General features: G+C 42.3%; 1 protein-coding gene across 1 annotated transcript; it reads right to left on the bottom strand.

Moving 5' to 3' along the window:
- Positions 1–146: 146 nt before the first annotated feature.
- LOC310853556 (endoplasmic reticulum aminopeptidase 2-like) lies at positions 147–23,773 on the bottom strand. Its single transcript, XM_083757936.1, has 18 exons — positions 23,760–23,773; positions 17,059–17,623; positions 16,161–16,299; positions 15,622–15,765; positions 14,169–14,289; positions 12,400–12,554; positions 11,512–11,631; positions 10,899–11,030; positions 8,418–8,549; positions 7,666–7,820; positions 6,790–6,872; positions 5,472–5,655; positions 4,755–4,911; positions 3,465–3,652; positions 1,777–1,944; positions 1,419–1,559; positions 776–857; positions 147–568 (listed from the first exon to the last, which is right to left on the bottom strand). Exons 2-18 carry the CDS (start codon positions 17,607–17,609, stop codon positions 344–346), a joined length of 2,877 nt encoding a protein of 958 aa, XP_083614062.1. The 5' UTR covers positions 17,610–17,623; positions 23,760–23,773; the 3' UTR covers positions 147–343.
- Positions 23,774–27,189: the final 3,416 nt, after the last annotated feature.

Below are 27,189 nucleotides of genomic sequence, written 5' to 3' on the forward strand. Positions count from 1 at the left end.
TGATATTTTATATTTCATATCATATTTATTTACTTTCTCTAATAGCAAACTAAAACATGAAACTAAAGTTGTCCTTTAAATACCACTTTCTGTCCATTATTATTTCCGCTGACCATCTAGTTTCAATGGTGACTTTATACGTAGCTGCTGCGTAGCAATGAAGAAGACAAATTAATGATAAATATGATTTATGATAAATATAATTGATGAAAAATAGGATTAAATCACAGAAAATAAAGTTGTATTAACTGCAGTTCCTGGTGTGTAGGCATTACTTTCTCTTGAACTTATTAATATAAATCACTATCACCTATCAGTTCACAGGTGCTTGACCGCTGAAATCCTAGACATCGATATGAAAAGTTGTTCCCCATCTGAAGTGGTAGGTGTATTCCTTCTTGCAAAGTGGACAGGTTTTAAATGTGTATATGTAGGTCTTCTGCAGCCAAGTCCGAATGGCCACTGTGCTGGTTTTCAGCCAACGGATGTTCGCCTTGATTGTCTCCAGTGTTCTCCTGACAACGTGGAGGTGGTCCAGTCTCTTTTCTATCACAAAGAATTCATAGACCTAATGTACAAATAGTGCACACGCACACACACACACACACACACACACACACACACACACACACACACACACACACACACACACACACACACACACACACACAGATGAACACTTGCAGTCCAATTCTAAACCTTTAAATGAATTGCCTGTGGTGGTTTAAGTTTTTATAAAAATATGTCATTTTATAAAAAAAATATCATTAATCACCTCATCATATTTATCGGTACAACTGAAATGGGATGTGGTAGTAGTCACGATGCCAGATAGATAGGGTGAACCCAAGGGGAACCTTTAGACACAATAAAACAACATAAATAGTCAGTTTGAACTTACTGCAGATAGGCCTAACCTAAAATGAATTCATAAATAAATAATGTCGAATAAAGTTGAAGTAATGAGCTGGAGAAACATTTTATTCATGACCATTTACGCATGCTATAGAGGTCAAGGTTTACTGAGTATTTTGCGTGGCTATATAAAATAAAATTGTTACGAATATGGCAACATGAAAGTCCTAGACATCCGTCCCAATTAAAACAATTCTTAATTACTACTTAATTACTACTAATAACTACAATTACAATAACTATTTCTACAAGAAAGTAGTTCCCAGCCACCAGGAAAACAAAAAATCAGCCGATTCTAAAAACACCTAACCTAAGGTTTCTGAAAACCTTTAATTGTTATTAAAAAATTAAAAATAAATGTTGCTACATGTAAAGGAATAACTCATTAGACACACAGCTCCCGGATTCAAAGGTATAACAACGTATACGTTGCACCAGGTCTAAATGGGTTAATGGATTAATGCTGCAACATTTAGCCTGAACAAGAATCAGATGATGCCTACTTTTCTACCAGCTGGTCCCAGTGTTTCTGCAGGAAGGTCCAAGCGATCTCATTGCTCCTCGCTCGACCTGCCACAATGTTCACGATGATGGCCAAGTCCTGTGTCTTGATGATATGGTTCTGGAGAGAATTACTCAACAACCTGATGGAAAATAGTAGGAAAACACACAAATCTACATCTTGTAAAAACACATTTCTTTATTCTATTTCTTTTTCACAGTGTCAAGCTGTAAGCATCCAGATCCGCAAATGCTCACACACAGAGCATGCAGATAAATAACATGTGCGAGTGTTAATTTCAACGATGAAAAAATCGACTACTCTTACACAGTACACAGATATTATAGAGGTATACATGCCACAGTATCTTCTCCTGGTCAGAGGTACGAGACAGCGCTGCCAGCATCAGGGTCCTCTCCTTACTGGATGTACAGTTGCAGTATCTGTGGAGCAGGAATGTCCACTCCACATCGTCCCCTCTCATCACCCCCACCTGGAATATCAGCCCCCGCAGACTGGAAGGCAGTCTGTGTCACAATGGTTAAAATAGTCATACAGTAGTCTACATACATGTATACACATGCAACATTTGAACAATAAGAGTGAACAATTATTTATGTCTTGGATAATCAAACATGATGCTTATTGTCTTTAGTTAATTTATTCATTATATGTAATGTCCTTTATAACCGTTATTTTAATTTGTGATAGAAATAAATGGATTAAAATGCATTCCATTCATAAAAGGAGATACCCTGCATTAGTCATATGGCTTCATGACAGTATATATCTAACAAGTTAACAACATTGTTACAACATTGTTGTTTCATTTTGACCACCAGGTGGAGGCATACATCATGTAGGGAACACAGCAGAATTATGACTTATGAATGTGTCTAAAACTCTAAATATGGTGTAACAGTGCACAGCAGTTGATAGCTGCCAAATGTGCCAATGAATATGAATTTGTGCCGAGCCAAAAATCAGCACACGTAACCTAGGTATTGTACCTATGGTATTGTTTTGTACGTATCGTATGTAATTGTATTTGTAACGTCCGGTATAATTGACATGTTATAAAGCCTGAGCTTCTGTGGGCTACTTTTCTAGGTCAGTCCAGTCTACATGTGATCAGGCAATTGATTCACACTGAAATCAACATCAACTCAAGTCATAAAGCTAATTTAATTTGGGGTGCTCACAAGGGACTCGATCGTGTGCCATTCTTTATCCGCAAGTAATACAGTAGTACATTTTCTGTGAATTAGTGCAACTTGCAGCTGTGTTAGCCGTGGAGTGGATGGCAGAATAGTCAGATACTGGACACAAAACAACCCTCTGTATCTAAAATAAATGTATTCCAGGCAGCACGCTTTGCTCTTCCATAAGGCAAGATCCAGGGTATTCTGGATTATGGATAATATATATCTTAAAGGGGATGGCACCTGGAACACTGATTGGTTTAAGTTGCATAACACCCAAACCACACCTATGCATAATGTAATGGATAACGGAGGTGTTTTAAGGATTTAGGTGCACGGTGGCACAAGATAGAGCGCCTCTTACACAATACTAAATCCCAAAATGAAGGAGATAGGGCTCCTGGCGTGAGATGGAGCCCCTTGAGTTCGGCCCTCACACCTATACGTCACACAATTGATCCAGCCAATATGTCTGACTCATAGTGGTTTGTCTGTCTCTGCCCATATACTTTATGGAAATGTCCGTTTCTGTCTGTCTACCTGTAACTCTCTACCATGGCCCTAAAGGTACCGTGGTTTGTTTTCCATTTACCGTGGTTTGTTTATGGCAGAGGCCGTGGGTCCGCTCGGCGCCACCCACATTAGCCCCATTAGCCAATTTGAATATAGGATATGCCATGCCGTTATGAATATACCAATACGGTAGTTGTCTGAGGCTTACACTTACACTTAATTACACTAATTAAACTTATAATTTGATTACCAATGCTGTATTTAGTGCTTGTGGTTTGCTGCCAAGCACCACTGGATAAGCAAGAAGCACCGTTCTTGTGAGTATTGCTTACGGATAGTCTCCATCTCTAGCCATCCAGAAGTGGAAGAGACGCAGGGCCTCCTGTTCGGAGGTGTGTGAGCGGCCCGCCTGCACTGCTACCTCCAGCAGGTTCTTCCTCTTATTCTGGACAGCCAGAGAGCCGGTGTCTTCCCAGCGCTGGGCCAATGCCTGCCTTCCCAACATGGACCACAGGTGCTGCTACAGAACAGAACATAGTGGTGCAAAGGAGTATTTGAATCTATTTCAGACGCACTTGGACTTGGCTACCATGTACCATACCAGAGGGCATGAATTCATACTCATGGTGCAGAACATGGCTAATATCTCTATGTCCTAAACTCCCTTAAAATAGGACCTGGATGCAGAATCGAAAAAGTTGCCCATAAACAGTGGTCCGTCTGCATCAGTCGGACCAATTTGGAGAGAGATTACCAAATCAAACTGTGATGTCAAATCTGAACACTGTTTAAATACAACAAGCCTAAATATCAGAGGAATGCTATTAAAAAGCTATAGAACCTTTATGTTTGATGGAAAGTATGAGTGGGTGGGTTGCAAATTTGTTATAGTGATAAAATACACTGGACCTCTCTGCTGTTCCTTTTCAGGGTCACCAATTTTGCTTTTCAAAGAGACATCATAGAGAAACCAAAATAATGTGACAGATGCATAAAAGGGGATAGCGGTCCGACATACATTTAACTTATTGTCCCTTAATTAAGTTCTGGTAGCTTTGTTTTGGAGTCAGTCAACACTTAATCTGAGTTCCCAGAAGTTTTATTTTTTGCCAGTCAACACTTTTAAAAAACTCTCGCTGAGCTATTGCTGTAAAGAAGTTTGGTTCTAGAACTGGTTCTGATCTTTTTTTTTATGATGGTTTTATATCATATTATTATTTTATATGATGGTTTTATATCACATCTGCATCTTCTTCCAACCTGAATAGTGACACGCCCACTTTGGTTCCCACTTCACGTTCACAGTAAGAAGAAAGGTATTTTCTTGGTTCCAGTTCCGAACCAACTTTTAGGGATCTGAACCTATTCATTTGGTTAAAAATTAGGCAGGAAAAAAAGAACAGGACCGGTTGAAGGTAGAGTATAAGTGATATTATTTTGATTAAAACAAAACGTATTTTTGGTTAAATCACTATATTCTGATAGTAATCATTGCTATAGAGTGTTTGTTCAGTAACAGTGGTCTACCAGTCTCTCCAGCTCTTTAATAAACAGAAAATACATTTTCAGGTAGGTGACAAGTACTATCACAATACAGCACAAATATCCTACGTCCCTGTTACCTTAAGAAGATGAGTGATGCAGGGTTCTCTGGCAAAGGCCATCTTGATGATGATGTTCCTCATGTTATGAATGAATACAGTAATGGGTAAGTATTCCTCCTCCACCAGGAGGAACATGCTGAGGGTGAAAGCATCACTGTACCGCACTGATCCTTGTCTGTGGATAAACACACAACAAGTTTACACATGCTTAAAGTTTTAGTTCCTGAGTGAATGAAGGTAAAACAAACAAATGAAGAGGATTTAATGATTTGTGATTTACTCGAGGGCTCGTAAATAAATAGTCGTTTTTACAGTGTTGTTAACAAAATTATTAGATTTTGTATAGCCTACATGAAATAATATATCGGCCTAGAAAGGAACAGAGAAGTAATCAAACACACTACTATTGATATTGCAGTATTGATAGTCAGTTGGATAATCAGTTACTAGCTGATACTTCATACCCTCTGAGCCGCAGCACGATGCATTGTGTGAGCTTGTAGATCTGCTATTTTCTCTGAACGTTCACCTGTTTTTACAGAATGTTTGCTAATTGCGACACGCCCAGAATAGGGGCGCTCAGGTTCGGTAAATCAACACCCAGAATTTGACAGAGTATGTTCAGAGGTAGCAGAGGCAGGAATTCCTCTTTAGGCTAGTGGTTAAGATGTTGGCTTTCCCCGCAGGAGACCAGGGTTCAAATCCCAGGGCGTTACACATACATGCGTACGGTACCTGGCCAGATGAAAGGTGTCGTCTATCAGTCCGGTCCTGTCAGCAGGGCTGAGGACAGACTGGCCCCCCTGCAGCTGTGTGACCAGAGCTCGCAGCGTGAGGCTGTCATAGGACACTCTGTAGAACCCTGAGGAATTCACGTTGGCTTTGATCCAGGCCACCTGCTCTGGAAGTTGGATCGCCTCTGATGATGGGGAGGGGGGCAGAGAGAGAGAGAGAGTGCTTTTGGTGGAAAAGGGTGTCAGATTCTTACTAAATACAGGGACACGTTACAGAATGCCATCAATGTTAGGGGGAAAAATACAATTGAGGTATAGGCCTACATAAAACAAGAAATGACTGAAGTCATATGATATCAGCTTGCAGCAAGTTTGTTTTTGCCCCCGATATAGCATAGATGGTACAGGTACTCCTCAAGTAAATACAATGAGTCGATCTGTTCAGTTCAGGTAACCTGACTCCACCAGATGGGGGGCGGTATTGATACACAAGTTCACAACACAGCCTCCATTACGTTGCAACGTATAGAGTATGGGTATTTATGCCGTTCAGACTATGGGTTTAATGGGTAAGTCTCCCATTAGCTTAGAGGCAGCCAATCATGAAAGAGTGTCCACTACGGTCATCACTATGGTCGTTAGTAAATGTAGATCAGCTCTGCACGCTGATCAAAACGAAGAATTGCATAGAGTTCAGGACAGCTTATGAAGTCAATTTGTTCAAGGGTGAATTTTACTACTTCACGTAACATCAGCACTCATTTGGTGTGTTTCATCGTTCAAGTGTGGATATCTCTTTCAATATATCGTTATAAAATCTCTTTGAGTAGAGGGGTGTCAGTGTATGATAAAAAATAATGTCTGCATACTCTAGACATTATAAAGGGAGCTACCCTTAGTATTTGAATACACTGCTGGGGGAGACTTTCTCATACACAAGTTGTTTCCAAATGTCTAATGTCTCAACTTATCTCCCATTGCCTTTCCAGCAAGTTATGCTAATTGTTTTGCCAGTAATTTACTGGCACGTAGTGAAAACACTATACATTTCATCGATACAGTGATGAGGTTTAGAGAGATTGCTAAATACGCTGATATCATATCAACAAAGTATTATAATTATATATTTTCACAACTAATTTTTAAGGGAGAGTAAATGGACTTTAGTGCAGTTTGTGAGACGGATAAAGAATATCACCAACATGACCATTTGCAACCATCACAGGAATGAACACAAAGTGGACTATATTGTTTTCAGTTCTGGAGTATACATGACACTTCACAGCATGGTGATTTGTTAAAAATGAAAAACAGATGACCTTCTTTGCCCTTCATCAGATGGGTGAAGACAGACGAGGAGTTGCTGGTGTAGAAAGTAAACGGGATCTGCCATACAGCAGCGCTACATCAGCAGAGACACAATACATGTTATTCTCCACGTCAGAAAGAGAGAGACAAGAGAGAGAGAGAAAGACAGACAGACACTAACCTCGTGTCACCAGGCCTTCCACAGTACCTGTGTTAGATTTCTTTCTATTCAAAATTTTAGACAGTGTCATCATTGTCTAAAGGCCACCTACTCCAAAACTGCTAATTTTCGACGCACGCACGCACACGCACAAACACACACACACACACACACACACACACACACACACACACACACACACACACACACACACACACACACACACACACACACACACACACACACAGTAGCGGTTTTGGACATACAGTAGGGCTATGGGGTTTCCACCCGACAGAGACTGTCTGTTCAACCTGGCAAAGTCAATTGATTCCAGTCTAGTGACAAACAGAGCGAAGTGACCCAAACAGTGAGAAACAGAAAAAATCACACCCGTGTGAACTGAGTGGTGCAACTCCCCTCTCTCCCCCCCCCCCCCCCCCCTCTCCTCTCTCTCTCTCATTAGCAGGCAACAGTGCAGCACTATCTCTCGCTCTCTGTTTCTGGCACAACAGCGCCCCTACTGGTACTCATAGTCATACTGGTGCTCATTAACACACACATTAACGTCACATAGGTGAACACGGACATTGCATCAAAAAACATGACTATATGAGTCTAGGAGAAGAAGAGAAACAAGGTAGTCAGAGAGAGAGAGAGAGAGAGAGAGAGAGAGAAAGAGAGATTCAGACGATGAGAGAAGGAATATATTGTTGTTGTTTTGCTTTACTCTGTGTCGTTGTGTGCTAAGATGGTGAAGGGAGATTGTCGGAGGTAGAGCCAAGCACCGCAGACAGACGCTGTCACCAGCGGATAGCCTCTCTGGGTTATCCATGTGTCCATCAGAGCTTTCACATCCACTGTCATGTTTCTCCTCTGGGCAGCCTGTGAAGGAAAGAGCTAGGCCTGTGATTTCTACTGAAACTATTCATTTTTTAAAAGCACGCTAGTTTTCGAATAGACCACCAAAGTCTGATGTTTTTTTGCCCCATTCTGAATTTCCATAGACTTTTCTAATATATCGCATCAAATAAGAACTGTTTACCAAAAATAAACAAATGATCCTGGTAGTTCTACTCATGGATATGAAGAATAAACTGTGAGAAATCAATGATGTGACTGCTGCCAAATAGTTACAGCTATAAACTTTCAAATCATTGAATCGTATCGTATCGCCATAATGAACCAATATCGCCCATGTATCGTATCGTCAACCATGTACCGTGATACATATCGTATTCCTGTTAAAATCTATCGTTACACCACTACTGTTTACACATCTCTTTATTCCCTTATATTTATTTCATTTTATTTTAATCATAATAAATGCATTTACTATTTATGTTTGTTTTGTTTCATGTGTGCTTTGGCAATGTAAACAGTCCCGGTTATGGATGTTCCCGGCAACACTACAGGATTGGAGATGTTATCTATGACTCCACAACAACATTTAACATAGGGCAGAAGGACAGGTAGTAGTACCTCTGTCATTGCTCGCCATAGGTCATCTGGCGTGGCAGTACCGTAGCAGTGTTCTTTCAGGTAGTGGCGTATTCCACAGATGAACACAGGGTCTGACAGGTAGGCGTTAAGCATAGCAATGATGCTAGCCCCCTGAAACGAAGATAGGATGACGGACATACATGTTTGTTGTGACCACAGGTTGCATTTACTATGAAAAGTTGCATTTCCCGTCAATCCGTTAGTCAGTCACCCCCCACGCCTCCATATATGGTCACGCATCATGACATCACGTCTAATCACCCACGCCTCCATATATGGTCACGAATCGTGACATCATATCTCCATACAGTATATGGTCCCACATCGTGACCATATACAGTATCCAAAAAAACGCTGAGGTCCTGCAGGGTATTAGTGCAGCCGCGCCCGGCAGCCGGCGAAAACTAGGCCCGAAAATTAAGGCCCGGCCCTACCTGGGCCCTCATCAAACCCTGTACACTCAAGAGAATGTCCCCACTATCACCCTTAGATCTCCATATATGGAGCTGACCTGTTCTGACATTCCATATGTTGATCTGACCTCATCAAACACTGTACACTCAAGACATGCTCCTTATATGGCCAGTACAGAATTCATTCCATGTTGATCTGACACCCCATGCCAAAGCGCCAGCGCTTGCCCAGCAGTCTGCCGTCAACAAGCACGCATCCCCGTCTTACTGGTAAACAGAGTCAAGCTGGAGACATACAACGGTGACAATCAAGTGGACACCAATGGAAATCTAAAAATGCCAATTTGTATCATTTGAATGCCAATGACATCACCACTGGCATCACCAGGAACTGGTCCCTCATTGGCTGTCAATAATGACGTTGCCAGAGATGCTGGTCCCTGATTGTGTCATGATCTGTCACTCCACAGACCATGTCTCCTCCCTGGCCACTCCCTCATTCCATTCCATCACACTGCACACCTGTCTCCAACTCCCTCATCAGCCCACCTGTGAACACTTTGCCCATTACCTGCTCCCTATATAACTGGAATCCTCACAAACACAAACTGTCAGAACATTTGTCTTCGTCCCTGAGCTGTACCCCTATTGTTCCTGGTTCTCCTTGAAAGGTTTGCGTTTTTGGACTTTATCATTTACTGCCTGGTTCTGTACAGTTTTGCCTTTTGGACTTACTAGTTTGTTTTGTACCTTTGAGTTTCCTGAGCTTACCTTTGTTTTGTAACCCTTACTACCTTGGCTTAAATAAATCTTTGGATTTTGTATCTGGTTTGTGGCTCTGCATTTTTGGGTTCAGTCATCCTGTGTATCATAACAGATTGGGCTATGGTCTTAAACAAGAGAGGACACTGACATACATACAAACATCTTAATACTGGCCAATAATTAGATAAGACAATAATTGTGTTTTAAATAGACATTAGTGCTTTCTAGGGCATGATTTGAGGCCCTAACGATTAATACAAAATCAATATTAACATCTTACTGTCGAATACTTTAGATAGTGAGGGAGGTGAGATTATGACAGGCGGTTGTTGTCAAAATATGACTACCCAGTCAAAATAACTTTGTGTTTGAAATAGACACTCATGCTTTTTAAGGATTTGGGGCCTTAAGGATGAATACAAAATCAACATCCTAATACTGTCCAATAATTAGATAGGGAGGGGGTGCAAATTATGACGGGCGGCGGTGGATCAGGGGTAGAGTAACCGGATGGTAACCGCCAGGTTGCCAGTTCGAACCCAGGGGCTCCCCCAGAATTAGTGTTGAACCTCATCAAACCCTGGATAGCCATATACGGTTTTGACATACTAGATATGTCATCATATGTCATGCATATATGGAGCTGGCCAGCAACTCTACATCTGACCTCACTGACACCAGATTAATAGTTTTACTCCTGCTTCTCAACTGTGCTACGAGCTTGGTTATCTGCTACTTTTTATGTTTTTGTGTGATGCTGTAGGATGATCAAGTAGGGCGTTAATTGATGAGAAAAACCTCAAAAAATAATAATAAATACAGAGATAAAAGGTTTCTGTCTGAGTGACAGCGACAATATTACAGTATCAATTTTGAGATCTGTTTCGGTGATACATATTTGCATCGACATACGTTGGTTGTTTTCATGTCTGATGTTTGCACTGTGGGAATGACTGCTGACAGCTCCTGTTATTTACAGTATACTTCAAACACTCTTGACACATGCAACTGATGCTTTGATAATGATTTCATTTGGTAGTCTGATAAATAATACATTTGTAGATATAGCTTGGTTGGCAGACATCAATTCAATTCTTCATTTCCAATCGAAATGTACTCTATGTAATCCTTAGACATGTACTCTGCCCATAATGAGCAGAGAACTAGTTTGGATTATTTATTACTTATTCAACACAGCTAGGCCAAAGATAATTCTTATTGATGATGATAGAATGTTTTCCTTTAAGCCCATGGGCCGAGTGAAACACAAATAGAGAGAAACCTTGTAGTAGGAGATTTCATCAAACATCTCTTTGATCTCTGTGGAGCTGCTAACAGAGAGGGATAAGGGGTGAGACGTCAACATGGAATCACTGTCTAGGGCCGTTAAGGTGTTCATCAGCAGATGTTCATCCTGCAAAAGAACAGACAGACAGACAGACAGATGTTAGACAGATGATATTTCGGCTAGCACGAGGAGAAAGAAATAGCATCACCAGAAACGGTGATGTCAGTTTGCTTTGATAAACAGGTCTAAACACAGTGAAAAGACTTTAGCACAGATGTACAACCTCCAGGCACTACCTCCAGGTATAAGGAAGCTCCAGGGACAGAGCTACAACCTCCAGGTACTACCAGGTACAGAGAGGTACATTATTTCTGAATGACTGCGACCTTTGTAAAATATTCTGTCCATGGAAATAAGGTATCTAAAGGTATCTAAAGAGCGCAAAGTACGTTTCTGAACTTGCCAAAGTAGTTGCGATACTGCTTTCAACTACACGCCATGCGTAACTTAGGTCATTTCTGTAACTGGACACGCTGTCGGTCTGCTGTGGAAATGCTTTTGATCTGCATTGTGGCATTTAAAGAGCGGTTGCGAAAGGCCAACTCACCGCCGGCTCACACCAGTCAGGTTTGATGTGTCTGAGGGCGACGTGCTCCAGGTAGCTGGCGAAACCCTCGTTGAGCCAGAGGTCCTTCCACCAGTGCATGGTCACCAGGTTGCCAAACCACTGCCAAAGTAACCAAAGCAGTGTTTCTCAAACGTCTCATGTCATAAAATCATTTACACATGTGAACAAGTTGTCATGTTTGTCAGAGCTGTACTAACTTACACTGCATTATGAGTTGTAATAAATTATATAACAAAAAAAGCTGTTTTCTCTCTGACTGCAATGTTTATAATAATATTTAGCCTGATTATCAGACTAAAGGTGATGACGTGGCTAGTAATTCATTTTCAATGAGAGGCCTGCATTTTTCGTACGAGTGGAGAAGTTGAGGGACGACAACACAAGCGTATTTACATGGGCGCAGTCCTGTGAAATTGTTGCTCGCATGCTCGTTTTCCTGCACACGCCCGCAACTGAACTGACTAGACCTGGATTGTGTTGAGCTTTTTTTTACGCTTGCGTTTTTCACGCCCCTCATGAGCAGACCTGGAGTCGTTGATCCAGGCAACAACGTCTGCGTCCCATGCTCAGGGGTTGAACATTGGGGTACCATTGAAAACATATATAAGGCAAACATTTCACATTTCAATTGATTAATAATACATTTTAATATGTTATTTGGATGACCTAAGGATCATAAAAAAACCTTGAACGATTACTATTGAAATTTATTTTGGGTCACGCCCCTTTTTTTAGCTAAGGCTAAATAATATTAGTCAGTTATTTTAGCAGAATTACTAAAGTCTTCTTAAACCACTTCTTGATTCTAGATTGTTTCGTACTGTATATACAGTTTCTTTGTATTTATTAATTCAGTAGAGTGTGTACCTGGTGAGCCAGTTCATGAGCAGTGAGCAGGCTGACCCAGAACTGGCCCCTCACGCCATCCCTGTGGTCCTGGTGGAAAAGAGACCAGTCCCTGAACATCACCAGACCCCAGTTCTCCATGGCACTGGCCTCAAAGTCTGGGATGGTCACCAAGTCTACAAACACAGTAGCCACACACACACACACACACACACACACACACACACACACACACACACACACACACACGTACATTGTTGCGTTATGTTAATTGCGATTGCAATTAATATAATACAAATTGATTGAGTTTAACTTTGACAATTGACATCGCAAAATGTATTTTATTTGAAAAGTTAGAACTGACATGAACCCTTGGGTTCAACCATCTGGCATTGTGACTATAGTACCACGCCCCTTTATTTTATTTTTATATTTTTTATCCCACGATTTTGTAACCCATTTTTCACCCCTGTGTCAATTATCTAATGTGATCCTGGGCTCTACACACCCTCCGCCAACCTAGTCCCCATATATGGGGGACATGGGGAGAGCAACAGACTTGACCTCATGCTTCCTTCATGCCTGAGTGTCCAAGTTGCTCCTTGAAACCTGACAGGGGGGAGTTTCCCTGGTTGGACGTAGCGCGTGGAAGGAACACGTTATTCCAACCAGTTCCTTTCCCCTCCATCAGGCGCCCCGGCTGGCCAGGGGGAGGCAGTTTAGAGACCAGGATTACTATGTTATTATGTTTTTTGTGAGGGTACCTACCCTAGGGGACACGGGGAGAACATGCAAACTCCACACAGAAAGGCCCTTTCGCCAACCCCACCTCAGGTATGGGCACTGATGACGTGGAGGAGGAAACACGCCGCCAGCGCCCACAGCACCCCGAGCGGGAATCGAACCCAGGACCTTCTAGCTGTGCGGCGACAGCACTACCAACTGTGCCACCGTGCCCCGTGTGTTCGAGAATTTAATGATCAGTGAATCGATTGTGTTCCAGCTTGCATCAATACACTTGGAAAGTTCCTATTTATCTTATCTTTAACTTCCATCCCACCAGTGGGCCCCGGGCCCCGGCCCACATGCTTGAGAAACAATGGTTACTCACTCCATGAAGCTTTGCCTGCTCTTGTTAAGATTGGTCTCCTATTCACGTCAATTAGTAAAATATTGGATTGTTGGCTCAGGAATGTGAATAATATAAAACATCAAGGTTTCATGGCATACGTATTTGATAGAAAATCTGTCTTTTTCCGTGGTGACAAATACTTTATCAGGTACCTAGTTTCCGAATCCTTTATCAGGTACCTAGTTTTGGTAGGGGGTAAGTGAATACTTTATCAGGTACCTAGTTTTGGTAGGGGGTAAGTGAATACTTTATCAGGTACCTAGTTTTGGTAGGGGGTAGGTGAATACTTTATCAGGTACCTAGTTTTGGTAGGGGGTAAGTGAATACTTTATCAGGTACCTAGTTTTGGTAGGGGGTAAGTGAATACTTTATCAGGTACCTAGTTTTGGTAGGGGGTAAGTGAATACTTTATCAGGTACCTAGTTTTGGTAGGGGGTAGGTGAATACTTTATCAGGTACCTAGTTTTGGTAGGGGGTAAGTGAATCCTTAATCAGGTACCTAGTTTTGGTAGGGGGTAAGTGAATACTTATCAGGTACCTAGTTTTGGTAGGGGGTAAGTGAGTCCTTAATCAGGTACCTAGTTTTGGTAGGGGGTAAGTGAATACTTTATCAGGTACCTAGTTTTGGTAGGGGGTAAGTGAATGCTTTATCAGGTACCTAGTTTTGGTAGGGGGTAGGTGATCTGGAAAAGCTCTTCATAGAAGTCCAGGATGTCCACAGCTGTGTGGAGGGCGTGGTGGGTCTGGTTCACCTGGTGGCTGGCTGTGAATACAGACACCTGCAGCAACACACAGCAGGTGACACGACGATGACATTCATTAATAGTTAGTTTCTCAACTGTGATTGTGATATCACGGATTCGGGGCCATGTGGACCTTGTACGTCCATTGTTGTGGACATATGCTTTATGTGACACTCTTCTATGATGAAATAAGAGCTAATTGAGCTAATTGATGAATTGAATCTTGACCATCAGGTCAAAATTCATGTCAGATACTGTGTCCAGGTGAGACATGACCTTTGACACGAATGTCTCAATAGAAGAGAAGGGAGACCAAATACAACCACCCCAATTGTATAAGTGATATTGTATTAATATACGCTACCATACCGACAACATTAGATTTTATTAAACATTCAGGAAGGGAACCCCTTTTGGTGTTTTAACCCTTCTGGACGGGAACCCCTTTTGAGGTTCTTGTTGCTATGTACAGTATATAGCAGCATAACATTTTTGTACATTTTTAATCATCCAGTGCCACAGGTGGATACCAGTTTTGGCCCTCGTTGCCACCAAAGCCCATTTTAAATAAAAGAAATAATTTGCAATTCTATTGTGCATGTAATGTGCATATCATCACCTGAACACCAGATTAGAGGAATTTTCTAAATCTGGATAAAGTAAAAAAAATAATAATAATGAAAATATCTTTTTAAAGGCGTCCAAAGGCGTCATGTGGCACTGGATGAGTTTTAATACATATTTTAAGTTTTTCAGAAAACTTAATTTAGAAGGCGTTTTAGAATCGGCCTCAGTCCTAAATGGGTTAAAAAAATATTACATACAGTGAGGCTTCAAATATTATATTATTATATTATAATAAATATTGTCACTGTCAGACAGACAATATTACAATATAACAATATCAGGTTTGGCACCAAAGTTTATGTATAGCCCCTCCTATATACACAGGTTTAATGTTTGTCTTTAGTTCAATGTTTGTTTTGTAAACGCATTGACAATGAAGGGAAAATGTACGTCATAATGTGCATTTACATCATATTGTCTCTTTATTGTTAATGGCGTTTAATGTTTGTGTTTGCACCGTTTGTTTTACATCACCATTACATCACCTAATCAACATGAGTTAGACTTTAATATATCAGCGCCCCTCACTTCACATTGGTGTGATCTTTTTGTTTTTAGGAACATTTTTAGGCTTTTCTGCCTGTGTTAGTAAGCTGACAGGAAATGGAGGGAGAGTGATGTGGAGTGACAAGCAGCGAAGGTCGTCTGGATTGGAGTGAACCCACGACACGCTGTCAGGCTGGATTAGCAGCCTATAGGTGCCCGGAACGCCCTGGCCAGCACCAATGTTGTTGACCTCACCTTGACTCCTCTCTTTGTCTCTGCTGAGTTGACAGAGTAGGACCACAGATCACAGACCACAAAGGCCAGCAGGTAACTGCTCATCCTCACACTGGTCTGGTAGAAGTCTTCCTCCAGGCCGTCTTCACGGACCTTCGTGTAAAGCTAAACGAAGAGAGAAAAACAACTTTATGATGCGTGAGCCGATAGCGATAGGTATATAGTAGAATAGTGGTTCCCAAACATGAGGACTAGTTGAATGTACAACATTGTTTTCTCACAGTAAACAAACCAACATACAGTATTATCCAGGATATCAGCACATTTGTAAAGTTACAATTGAAGGACTTTTAAAACATTTGTAATACCAAATTCCCAAGAAAGAGGCAAACATTGTGAGAATAGCCGATCTACAAGCTCACAACGCAACTCATATCTATCTGTGAAACTGAGTCAAATCATGCTCCAAGTGCTTGTCACCAGTTCAAATTATTTTGGGGCCTGAAAAGTTTGATAACCCTTGCTCTAGCCTCTAACCAAACCAAATCTTTATTCCACACCTTTGGCATGTTGGAAAGGGTTACGTGCCCTCTCTGTCGAACCACTGCCAGAGAAAACTTAGCCTTCCTGTTGGGTTCATCAAAACAGGGGAATGCCTTCCTGGCAGAGCTGGGCTCGAACTGAGTGGCTACGATATATCTAGATATATAGAACACAAAAACAAAAATTATGGCAGAAAAACAGGTTAAACACTAGCGATGTGATATTAATTGAGGCAACTCAATTTCAACTATTCTACCACAGGTTTGTATTTAAGGAAATATGTTGTCACATACACATACAAATGTAGAAAGGGTAAAAATGCTTTTTGTTTATACAGCCATCAGCAAGTGGAATGGATGTTGAGTCCCTGGTTCCACTACCAAGGTGATTTTAAATCATGGCTCCTATACTAAACTCTATTATTTATTATTTAGTCCCCAGTCCTTTGGGTGTTATTATTATTTTTCCCGTCACTGTAGGGTAGGCTATATTTGCACATATTATGTGAAATTTGTCCTCATGTAATAGGATAGTAGGCTCACAGGAAATGGGGAGAGATGGGGAGTAATATTATATTATTTAGTGTATACAGCCTATACCATAGTAACAGAATCCATTGAAGATATTGTCAATTATTTGGGGTATACTAACCTATCTAATATTGGATTAATTGCAAACTGACCATTAGGGGACGAGCCCAAATAGTTTGCGATGTTTTTAGAAAACCTTATGCAGGGATGTTGCTGACCATGGCCGCCTTACGCATGATATGTTTGTGCAAAAATCTGAAACTTATCATCAAGAGCCAAATCTTTACGAGTTCCCTCCCAGCTATCGAGAGATCCTAAGTTGATTCACAGACTGACAGATCTGCTAAATACCTAAATTCAATTGTTGTCATGGAATCTTCCTCACCTGGGAGAGGCATCTGCGGGCGACCGGTAGGAGGCTTTGTAGATTCCAGAGTAGCCTCCAGAAAACGTTCCAGAATAAGAGAGGTAGAGCTTGTATTTGCACCCGGGTACGAGATGCACATCCGAGAGCAGAGCCAGCTGTTCGGTACCCGTAGACTCCAACATGCGCAGGGTTACAGGATCTCTCGCGGGCCTCTCCTGTTGTCGTGCACTGTCTCTGTGGAGCAGCGTCCCCCACACGGTGACGTCTTGCAGAGTTGCCTCCGTTATGGACAGGCCTTTGCTATTCAAGACGATGAGCCTGGTGTCATTCAGCACCGTGATCAGTATGTGAACGTGGCCGGTGAAGGAATCCGTGCCAAGGTCAGGGTGGATGGACAGGAAATACTGGTCGGGTTTGACGCTGGTGGGAAGTTGGGGTTGACTCCACGGAAAGGCTTCCTCTGGACGCCGGGTCGCTCGGTTGACTGTGTCCGTTTGTACATTAAAATCAGCCCAGGCTGATATAACACACAGCAGCTTCAGGCACATAACTGCAGACAGAGACAACATGACTACAGCCTGATCTAGGAGAAGGAAGACATACAAGTGAAATGTTATATTCATCCTGTAGGTTGACTGAATAAATATGCATGAGGTCTTGCTTTGCGAAGGCCACTCATCAACAGGTAGACCCAACCTTTCAAGATGATTCATTGTTTAAAGGAGAGGAATATACTGCATATTGACTCATAGACTCATAGACTCATGCCTCTATCAGTAATCTTTGTTTGAAAGACTTAGGAATAGGTCATATAAGGTAGTTAGACTATAAGAAGGTATAAGGCCTTATACCATTGAGAAGGAACAAGACCACTATCGAAAAGGATTTTAAATCAAATACCTCATGGGACATTTCATCAATCCAGAAACATTTCTTAGTTTATTTTTTTCTCAATGGCGAAATTAACATTTTACTATAGTTGTGCTACATCTCTGTGTACGAGCGTGTCAGTGTGCATACTGTATATGTCCTTTGTGTATCTCGAGATCAGTCGGATAGGTATCCGACTGACTCCACATCGGGCCTAACCTTGAGTCGGTCGGATACACGGTTGTCCAGAACCGACACAAAAGGCTCTGGTCAGGCTCTGCCAGTGGACCCTAAGTCCCCACACTTGTAGAAATCCCAGCCTCTGCCATGGCAACCCAACAACATCACCTAATCAACATGAGTTAGACTTATTAGCGCCCCTCACTTCACACAGGTGTGATTTATTTTTTTGTAGCATGCTCCTATCTACATCTTTGTGTGTCTGTTCAAATGAGCTCAGCTGATTGGCTGAGCACGGAATGTGATGTATGATGATGTATGATGATAAGAGTGCCGCTCATTTTACACAATTGTGATTTTTGTTTCATTTTATTTTAAATATCCGCCCATATATGGAGATCCCTGAAAATGCATGTAATCTCTGTTATATCATTGACATCCGGGACAGACAGATAGAGATCTCGTTAATTCGTTATATGGGAATAAAAGGGAGACAGACAGATACAGAGATCTCTATATATGAGCGGATGTTGTGTTTGACATCAGTGCATGTTATAGACTCCCTATATAAACCTTCTCCATTTTAACCATGTTCGATTCAATGAAAACACAAGTCCCTGCTTCTGGTGACTGTTGTCTTCCTTCTAATGAGTGAGTGGGCCGTGATTTGGGGGTGTATCAGGGGGTCCACATACACGCAATTCAGTGTGGTTATGCAACCGTTTCTATTTGTGTCTGACTCTGATGTCAGTGCATTTTGTGCACGAAACAACCATCAGGGGCCCATATTTGGAGTAGCCTACTCTGATGTCATATGATGTAAGAGTACTGACATAGTCTGGCCTGGACTCCATATTTCATGGGCATGGCTAACACTCCATAATGGCACGACGTGACATCACGCCACGTCACAGCTTATTGTCTATGTAAAGCGATGGGCACAGCCGGTGACATCACGTCACGTCATAGCTTATTGCCTTTATAAAGCGAACCACAGACCTCAAAGCCTGCAGATGTAGAGTTTGAGCAGACCAGATATATAAAGGATAACCTTAAGTGAAGTAAGACTCACAATGGCATATCAGTCGTACAGACGTACAACACTGGGGATCACTCTTCAGGAGAGCTTGGACGAGCTTATTCAGACCCAGAAGATAACAAAGGATTTAGCCCATCAGGTTCAGCTGCAGTTTGACAAGGCCATCAACACGGCGCTGGCCAATCGAGTTGGGAACAGGGTTAACTTCAAAGGGTCGCTGAACACCTACAGATTTGTCGAAAACGTGTGGACGTTTATCCTCAACGACGTGGAGTTCAAAGAGGTCACTGGCCTTGTCAGGGTGGACAAAGTCAAAATTGTGGCTTGTGACGGTGTGAACCAAAAACTAAACCCGGGTTCAGTGTGATTTTAAATATCTGATGGTAATGAATTTAAATGTAAATGTCTTTACATTGTCTAAATACGTTCATTACATATTTTAAATGTGTTAGCCACTGGTTCCACTGACAAGCAGAGCACATGGTATGGGCTATATGAGTATAAGTAGCCTTCCTTCACTGTGACAGCATCACCACACATCCAAGACAGAAGATTACCTCCGCTCACCACCAAGCAAAGGTATCTTCAATGACCACCACCGAAACTTTAAATAGCTTCGAAAATTGGAGAGGGAGAATCTTTACTAACACCTGCTCCTTTTATGGCTGAGGCGGTTACATGGCTGGATGATGTGCATGGATGCTGAGTATGCCACCAATCCATTTCCCAGGTGATTAGCTACAGACAGCCAGTCATCTTAAGCAGAATTTGCATCCCATGTGGCTACAGAAGGATCCAGCCCCCATTATCTGCCAGACGTCAACTCTGCAGCGTATTGGATGGAAGCATTAAAGTCACCGTCAGCGGATACAAGGTTGTCTCCCGGGTACTCCTCAAGGTATTCTTCATACCTTGCCCTGCTTGAAGTGTTGCAGCAGCTGGGTGCCAGTCCACGGAGACCATCATGTGGACCAATGAATGAATTCTGTAATGCTCTCTTCTCTGCCCATGTGACAAATATACGAAAATACATTTTGAATAGCATTCAAATGTGAATTACGTCAATATGAAGGACGGGTCTGCTCGTTGACTAGCAGTTTTCCTTTTTTTTGTGGCCTACTGAATATCCTAATTATTACAAACTGCCAACTTGCTTCTGCAACTACTAATAAAAAGTGGCAAATGAATGAACTGCTTCAGCACCGACCATTGTTTACTTTCACTATTTGTATTAGACCGGCTGACAATCTCTTCAGATCGTTGGGGTGATTCCTCTCTGTAAACAATGCATGAGTTTTGGATCCCATCTCTGGAGAGTGTAGTGTTTTGATCCTAAAGCCTGAGGAGGTGGTCAGCTGATGTTACGCTGACTGAGTCTGTGGATGGTATGACTTGGTTTTGACTTTGGTTGGTTTGTTGTCGGGATGACATCACGACCAAATCGGAGACTTTGTTGCTAGGCGACACCAAGTCTTGTATGCTCTTGATTCGGACAGGGCTGCTGAGCATTTCTCTACTTGGTGGTTGCCCTGTGGCTGCATTGCTTACCGGGTGCTGTTGTGGAGCAGTACTGCTATGTTGGATTTGAAGCCCAGGAAGTGATTCGCTTAAGGGTGCGCAGTTCCCATTAGTGGCCCAGATGACACTTTTTGCCCTTCACTCCATTCAAGTGAGCTGAGCCAGAAGGCAAAGCTCTCCGTCTACCGAGCAATCTTCATTCCTACTCTCACCTTGGGCCATGAAGTGGCCTCAGGACCCTCAGGTCATGACCAAAAGAATAAAATTGCGGCTGGCATCTCCCTTAGAGATAGGGTGAGAAGTTCAGTCACGCAAGAGAGACTCGGAGACGGAGTCGAGTCGCTGCTTCTTCGCCTGGAAAGGAACCAGTTTCGGGCATCTGGTTAGGATGCCTCTCTGGCTTCTCCCTAGGGAAGTCCTCCCAGCACGTCGCACTGGAAGGAGACCCCGGGGCAGACCAAGGCACAGTTGGAGGAAACACATCGACTCACTGGCCTTAGGATCCCCCCATGGGAGGAAGTCACTAATGTTTCTCTGGAGAGGGAAGTCCGGAGCACTCTGGTGGAGCTGTTGCCCCTGCAACCCAACTATGGATATGCATTTAATACATTTTGGTGTAATCATTATATAATTAATGATAAAGTAAGGTATGTTTCTAGCGCTTCGACTGGTTCCACCAAATGTAGACCCGCACTTCCAGCCAATAGCATTCGTCCACAAGTTCCAATATGTCGGATTTGAATTTGCATAGAGATTGGTTCAAAACGGATATCTAGTAGAAAGTAAACCAATGGGTCACGTCACGGGTCCCTTCATCCATAATGTTTACAGAGCAGTCCACACATATCCCCCGCGGTGCCCCCTGCACCCGATGCTTACTCCAACTTGGCTTCTCACTGACTGAAGCTGAGCCCCTGGCACTGGACCGACCCAAATGGAGAAGATTGGGTTGCGCCTGATGATGAGTCCACACATCTGAAATAGGCCTGTTCTTCACAGCCGATGTCCTCACACGTTTCCGACAGGCGTTATTCGCCCTCATAACAGTGATGTCTTTCACTTCCACCGCACTGCTTGCAGATGAGCATGATGAGACGTTGCTGGGTACAGGGATTGATGGATGGTCCTGTTGCAACCCCACTGTGGTCAAGTCATACATTGAGTTATACTGGGTGAGTATAGCTTGCCCAGTTCACCCTCTCAGTCCTTGTTCTGGTTTGCTGTTAACAATACAAGTCTCAATCCTAGCGACTGCCGTGCAGTATCCGTTTATCATAGTTCTATGAGGCCAGTCTATGACGTTGATCATCTGTGATGTCTGACCAAATATGGGCATATCTATAATGCCCCTGTACCGGTCAGTCTGCAGCTGTGTGGAACTCTGCATTTGGGACAGCTAACCCCTTCAGTGGGCATATTGCCTCAAGCTACATTTGACGGCAACAGTGACTACAACAATTCTGCAGGCCTAGCTACCACTGATCCGACCAACTTCACCACAACATTGCACTCCCTTTGGTCCTCAGAAATATACACTGAAAGTACACTGCACATGGACACACCCAGATTCATCTATGATGTTTTATTTCTTTTTTTTTTTCATCTTCATGTCTTCACAAAAAGGACACATCAGCCGGATGTTCCTCTGTTATGCCATCCGCCAAGCTTAGCGTATTGGATAGAAAGGCTCCACAATCTCTGCAAAGGTCTTCTTATCCTTCTCTGCAAAGTCCTCGGGGTGAAGTCTTATATATTCATTCATGTCCCTGTCGAGTCTGGCATAGGTGTAATTTTCATATTTCGTAACATAGTAGCCAATAAACCAACCAATGGTTGCTAGTAGGACTTGACGATGTGCACCTGAGTTGAGTGGTGGTCTGTTGTTAATGGCGTTATGGAGCATGGCCGAGGCCCAACCACACAGACCCAGCCACACAGACGTCCTGTTCACGAAGCCGGGGGGAGGCAGAGCCTTCCCCTCGTCTGGGATCAGCCCCATGATGACTCCAACTTCAATGTATTTACTCTTGATTGTCGTCTGGTATCATCGTGCCTCTATTTACCCCTATGATGACGGTACTATGAGGTCAGAACCTGTACTTTGAGGCCTATATGATGACATCAGTCACTGACGACATCACTACTTGGGTACCCACAGTTGCCTGCATGGGCTATTATTGTGCAATGCGCATGCAGGTGGAATTGGCACAGAGTAACTTGGAGAGGCCACTCTGATGATAGTCCACAATGAGTTGTAAAGCAACGCGTTGTGAGGCGTAATCGTGATGAAGCACAAGGAAATAGATATAATAGTCAAATACTGTACACAGGTTCTCTATTCCCGCTGAGGCTTCACTAGATCGCCTCTTCAGCAATTACTTATCTATAGGTACCCCGATCCATGCCTGTTCAAATGGGGTACCTATAGGTATACAGTATACCCCATTTGATCAGCCTGGTTCTGTACAACTTGAGCACATTGTGAATTAACCATTTATATGCCCTATTACAATTATAGTGAAAATAGCAGATCTGCAAGCTCACCACAAGTTGCGAGGTGATGTGTTGTGAGCTTGTAGATCTAATTTTCACTATTATTGAGTTGATTTTTTTTCAGAATTGTTTTTTAATTTCTTAAACTCTTAAACTCAAGTACAATTTTGACTGAGCAACTTTACAGTAATTGTTGAGTAACATTGCACCAGGAGTATTCTTTTTTCTTTTGTTTACCAAAACAAGAATACATGTTATTAATTTAAAATAGTTAAAGAACACCTGATGCCGAGATGAAAAAGATGGATCATACACTGACGGAACTCAACATTTCCAAGCCTTCATCACATTTAAAAACAAAATAATCACACCTGTGTGAAGTGAGGGGTGCTCTTATCATAGTACATCATTATGATGTAACATGTCTATTTGCTCAGACACGTCACACATATGACGTTAATTCTCCTTTCATTGTCAATGGGAATTTAATGTTTGTGGAATCTACACTAATAGCTGAATATAGGAGGGGTAAAATATACCTTTGAGTCCAATTGGTTACATTTGTACATCTCTCCAATTAACATCACTGAAAGTAGAGAATAATGTAGCTATAACTCACCTGTGCGGTGCTTGATCCAGGTGTCAGGTATAGGTGCTCATACAAAACAGCAGTGAGAGAAATAGTCCCTGTCCTATTATCTCCTTGTCCAGTGTGTCCACACTGATAAAGAGTCATTCAGAGCTGCATGACGGTTTAACCATGTAGCTACTGTTCTTACTATCTATGACCACCACCATTATAGCATATATGACTAATCCAGGGGTTTGTTACCAAACCTATTCAGCTTGAGACTCAAAATATAAATTTGGTGTCTGCCCCCGACCCAAACTTATACCCAAATAAATAAAATGGATGCATTCAATATCGTTGCTGTCGATAGAAACATCCCTCCGTAACACCCTGCCTATTTCATACTACTACAGCTTCACACAAAAGTATCAAAAGTAGCAGATCCTCCGCAAGCTCGAAATGTGGCGTGATTCGAGTGAAGCAACGTCTAAAAAAAAGTAACAGTTTTGGACTTCGACAAATGAGGTTTACAAGTTATAAGATGTGCAACCCAGATTCGGCACAAACAAGGGAGTAAATTATTTTCGCTCCTACGTATGCCACCAAAATGTGGAACGCCCTACCAACAGTCATTAAGACATGTGAATCCCTTGACTCCTTATGAACGGCTGCAATTCGAAACTGGCCCCCGTAAAATCTGAATCCCCCTCATCCACCCCTTATTCCCCTCACTGTATATGTTTTTTTCTCCCCTTTTTACCTCCTTGAATTTCAATAATTATGATGATGGTTTTTCTTTCAGTATTTCTACCTTGGTGTCATTGTGTTTTGTTTCTTGTGTGAGGCTAGTGGTTTATGAGTTATGGCTGGGTATTTGAACAAGTTTTTAATGAAAGTGATGCAAATATAATATTTGTCATTCAAATTGCAGCCATTTGTCTCTCTGCTACTACACTACACCATCAAGTTCTGACATGGAGGAAGACGCGAATCCTCTTTCATTACAAGCAGGAGGGAAACTTGCTGGACTCTCCAAGGGAATCTTGAAGAGAAGTCAAGATCGGAAAGACAGGGACCTTGGAGATGGAAAAAGACGCAAAGATGAATTCACAAAGAAACATTAGCCCCTTAATGAAGATAGATCACCCCAGGTTCTTCTGCAAAAGCAAGCGAGAAGGGCCACCCGGCACCCGGCGTATCTATCGCAAATGTTATGGTTAAATAACCACGGTTATCCTATAACCTACAGTTATCTAACCTTCAACATTTGCATGTGAGACTCTCATACACATATCACAACCATTCCCGGCTGAACCCGTCCTTGGACACCTTGCAAAGGTTGAAGGTCGCCAAGCAAACATCCTGCACCGAAATTCCCTTGTATAGAGCCCAGGATGCTGCCACACTGCGGGTAGAGTGAGCCCTCAACCCCACAGGTGGTAGAGTACCTCTGCTGGAGTAAGCCATCTGAATGGAACATCAACATCAATCATGTTTTATTATCCCCAGGAGGAAATGCACGTCTCAAAGTGGGGACTGCCCATAAGTCTGACCTACGTGGCCAGTTAAGACTGAGGTTAGGGTTAGCGAACTACTGTACGTGGCCGGTTAAGTCTGAGGAATAGTGTTGTTAGTGGTCGGACTAACGGGAGGTCGGAACAATGACTATTGCCTATTTTAGACTTGTTGCATTCCAGTCTTGCAAAATGTACTGAAACTAGCAGATCTATAAACTCACAATGTTCATGTGAGCTTGTAGATTTGCTATTTTAGAAAATCTTTTCAAATATGACCTGCACAACATGATGCAAAGTGTGACTAAATTACATTGAATCCATTGGAACATGGACAATGTTTTGAATTTCATCAAAAGTTATAGTTTTGCACATGCAGTACTGACCTGACCTGTGTTGGAACACTGGTAAGCTGTGGATCTCCTCACCACCAGATAAAGCAGAAGCTTGCCTGAAGGACGGTGAGAGGATCCTGATGGACTGCACGCATGGAGATCAAGACCACCAATTGTGTGACATGCCTGAGAGAAATGAAAAAAGGCTTCAAAGGATATCAGTCACGAGCTGTCCGAGTAAGCATGCCCACGTTGTCCAATAATACTGCATAAAATCCTCAGTGTTACAGGCCCATTTGGTTATATTTATACATTCATAAATTACCACAGACAATTAGTTAGTTAGTCCAGCAACTGGGAGAAGCCATAACATAGAATCGAATACCAGTTGAAAATGATTAAAAGGCCCTCAGCTTGCATATTTCTGATCACAATATAGGCCTATTGTGCATCTTTTTATTTTTTTCAGGGTTGCTCGAGTTGTCGGGGTTGGTCACCCGTCATGCCATCCACAGCCAGCAGGCCTTGGAAGAAGAACACCTGGGCCCAGACAGGATCCAGGAGCTGCACGGCTCCATGTGAAGGACCCACGTCACCCACTGTTGTATCCACACTTTTCCTGGGCTGTGTGTGCTCCAGTTCCTGTCGATTTGATCCAATGAAAACCAATGAAACTGGTCAGATGACCAATGATATCCAATGAAATCAACAGGAACTGGAGCACACACAGCCCAGGAAAAGTGTGGTATCCTGCGGATGAGGGTTTATTAATTTATTTTGTAATAAAGACGGATGTCCAGTAAAATTCCTGTTGTGGGTTCATGTCCTAGCAGTCTCTTGTAGGCCTACCCACTTTCCAGCATGGTGGTTGTCTGGTTAAAGTTTTTCAGATGGATGAGCATCTGAATTAACTTCATGATTAGCCCAATAGCTGATGCACATCAAACAGATTTATTTGTAATGGCATGTCTCAAATGTCAACTTCAGCAGCTGGAGAGATCTTAAATGCTGCCAGTGTTAAGGTCATTACACACTGGCGAATTAGCGACGCGATGCGAATAAGCGATCTGAAAATGCGAAATATTGCATGTTGCAGTTCGCCTGCGAATCTCTGCAAAATACGACACCAGAGCGAACAAATAAAAGCGAAAACGGTCGCATTTTCGCACATTCGCCACTGATGTGGAAGCTTGCATGGACTTCAATAGTTCTTTTTTTAAATGCGAATTATTCGCACGAATATATCGCGTCGCCAATTCGCCAGTGTGTAATGACCTTTAGTGTTGCCAGTGTTGCTAAAATAAATCCCCAGTGTTGATGGTGTACAAATTGGTCAATTTTTACACTCTTCTTTTTTTTTTTTTTTTACAAATTTGCTGCAGATGGTTTTGGGATGATTCTTGAAGTCAACATGGAGTCTAGGTCTATGACTGACAACTTTTGCCAGTCAATTATATCAAATTTAAATGTGTTTTATTGAAAACATTGCACAGTATAAGTGTTAAGGATCTGTGTAGATAATGGAACCAGTTGTTACAGCCTACATGTTTTACAAAAGAGTTTGTGGCCTAATGCATATAAAACTGGGGGTCCTTCAAAATTATATGAACGTTTGAGACTTCTTTAGAT

The sequence above is a fragment of the Protomyctophum parallelum genome, assembly GCF_964188405.1.
Source record: "Protomyctophum parallelum genome assembly, chromosome: 2".
In the NCBI taxonomy this organism is placed as follows: Eukaryota; Metazoa; Chordata; class Actinopteri; order Myctophiformes; family Myctophidae; genus Protomyctophum; species Protomyctophum parallelum.

Coding starts and splice junctions, on each gene's coding strand:
- LOC310853556 (XM_083757936.1), bottom strand. CDS start 17,609: ATGTTGTCTCTGTCTGCAGTTATGTGCCTGAAGCTGCTGTGTGTTATA. Junction 14,290..15,621: donor AGACAAAGAGAGGAGTCAAG/GTGAGGTCAACA, acceptor GTGTTGCTGCAG/GTGTCTGTATTCACAGCCAG. Junction 1,560..1,776: donor GACCAGGAGAAGATACTGTG/GCATGTATACCT, acceptor ATTTTCCATCAG/GTTGTTGAGTAATTCTCTCC.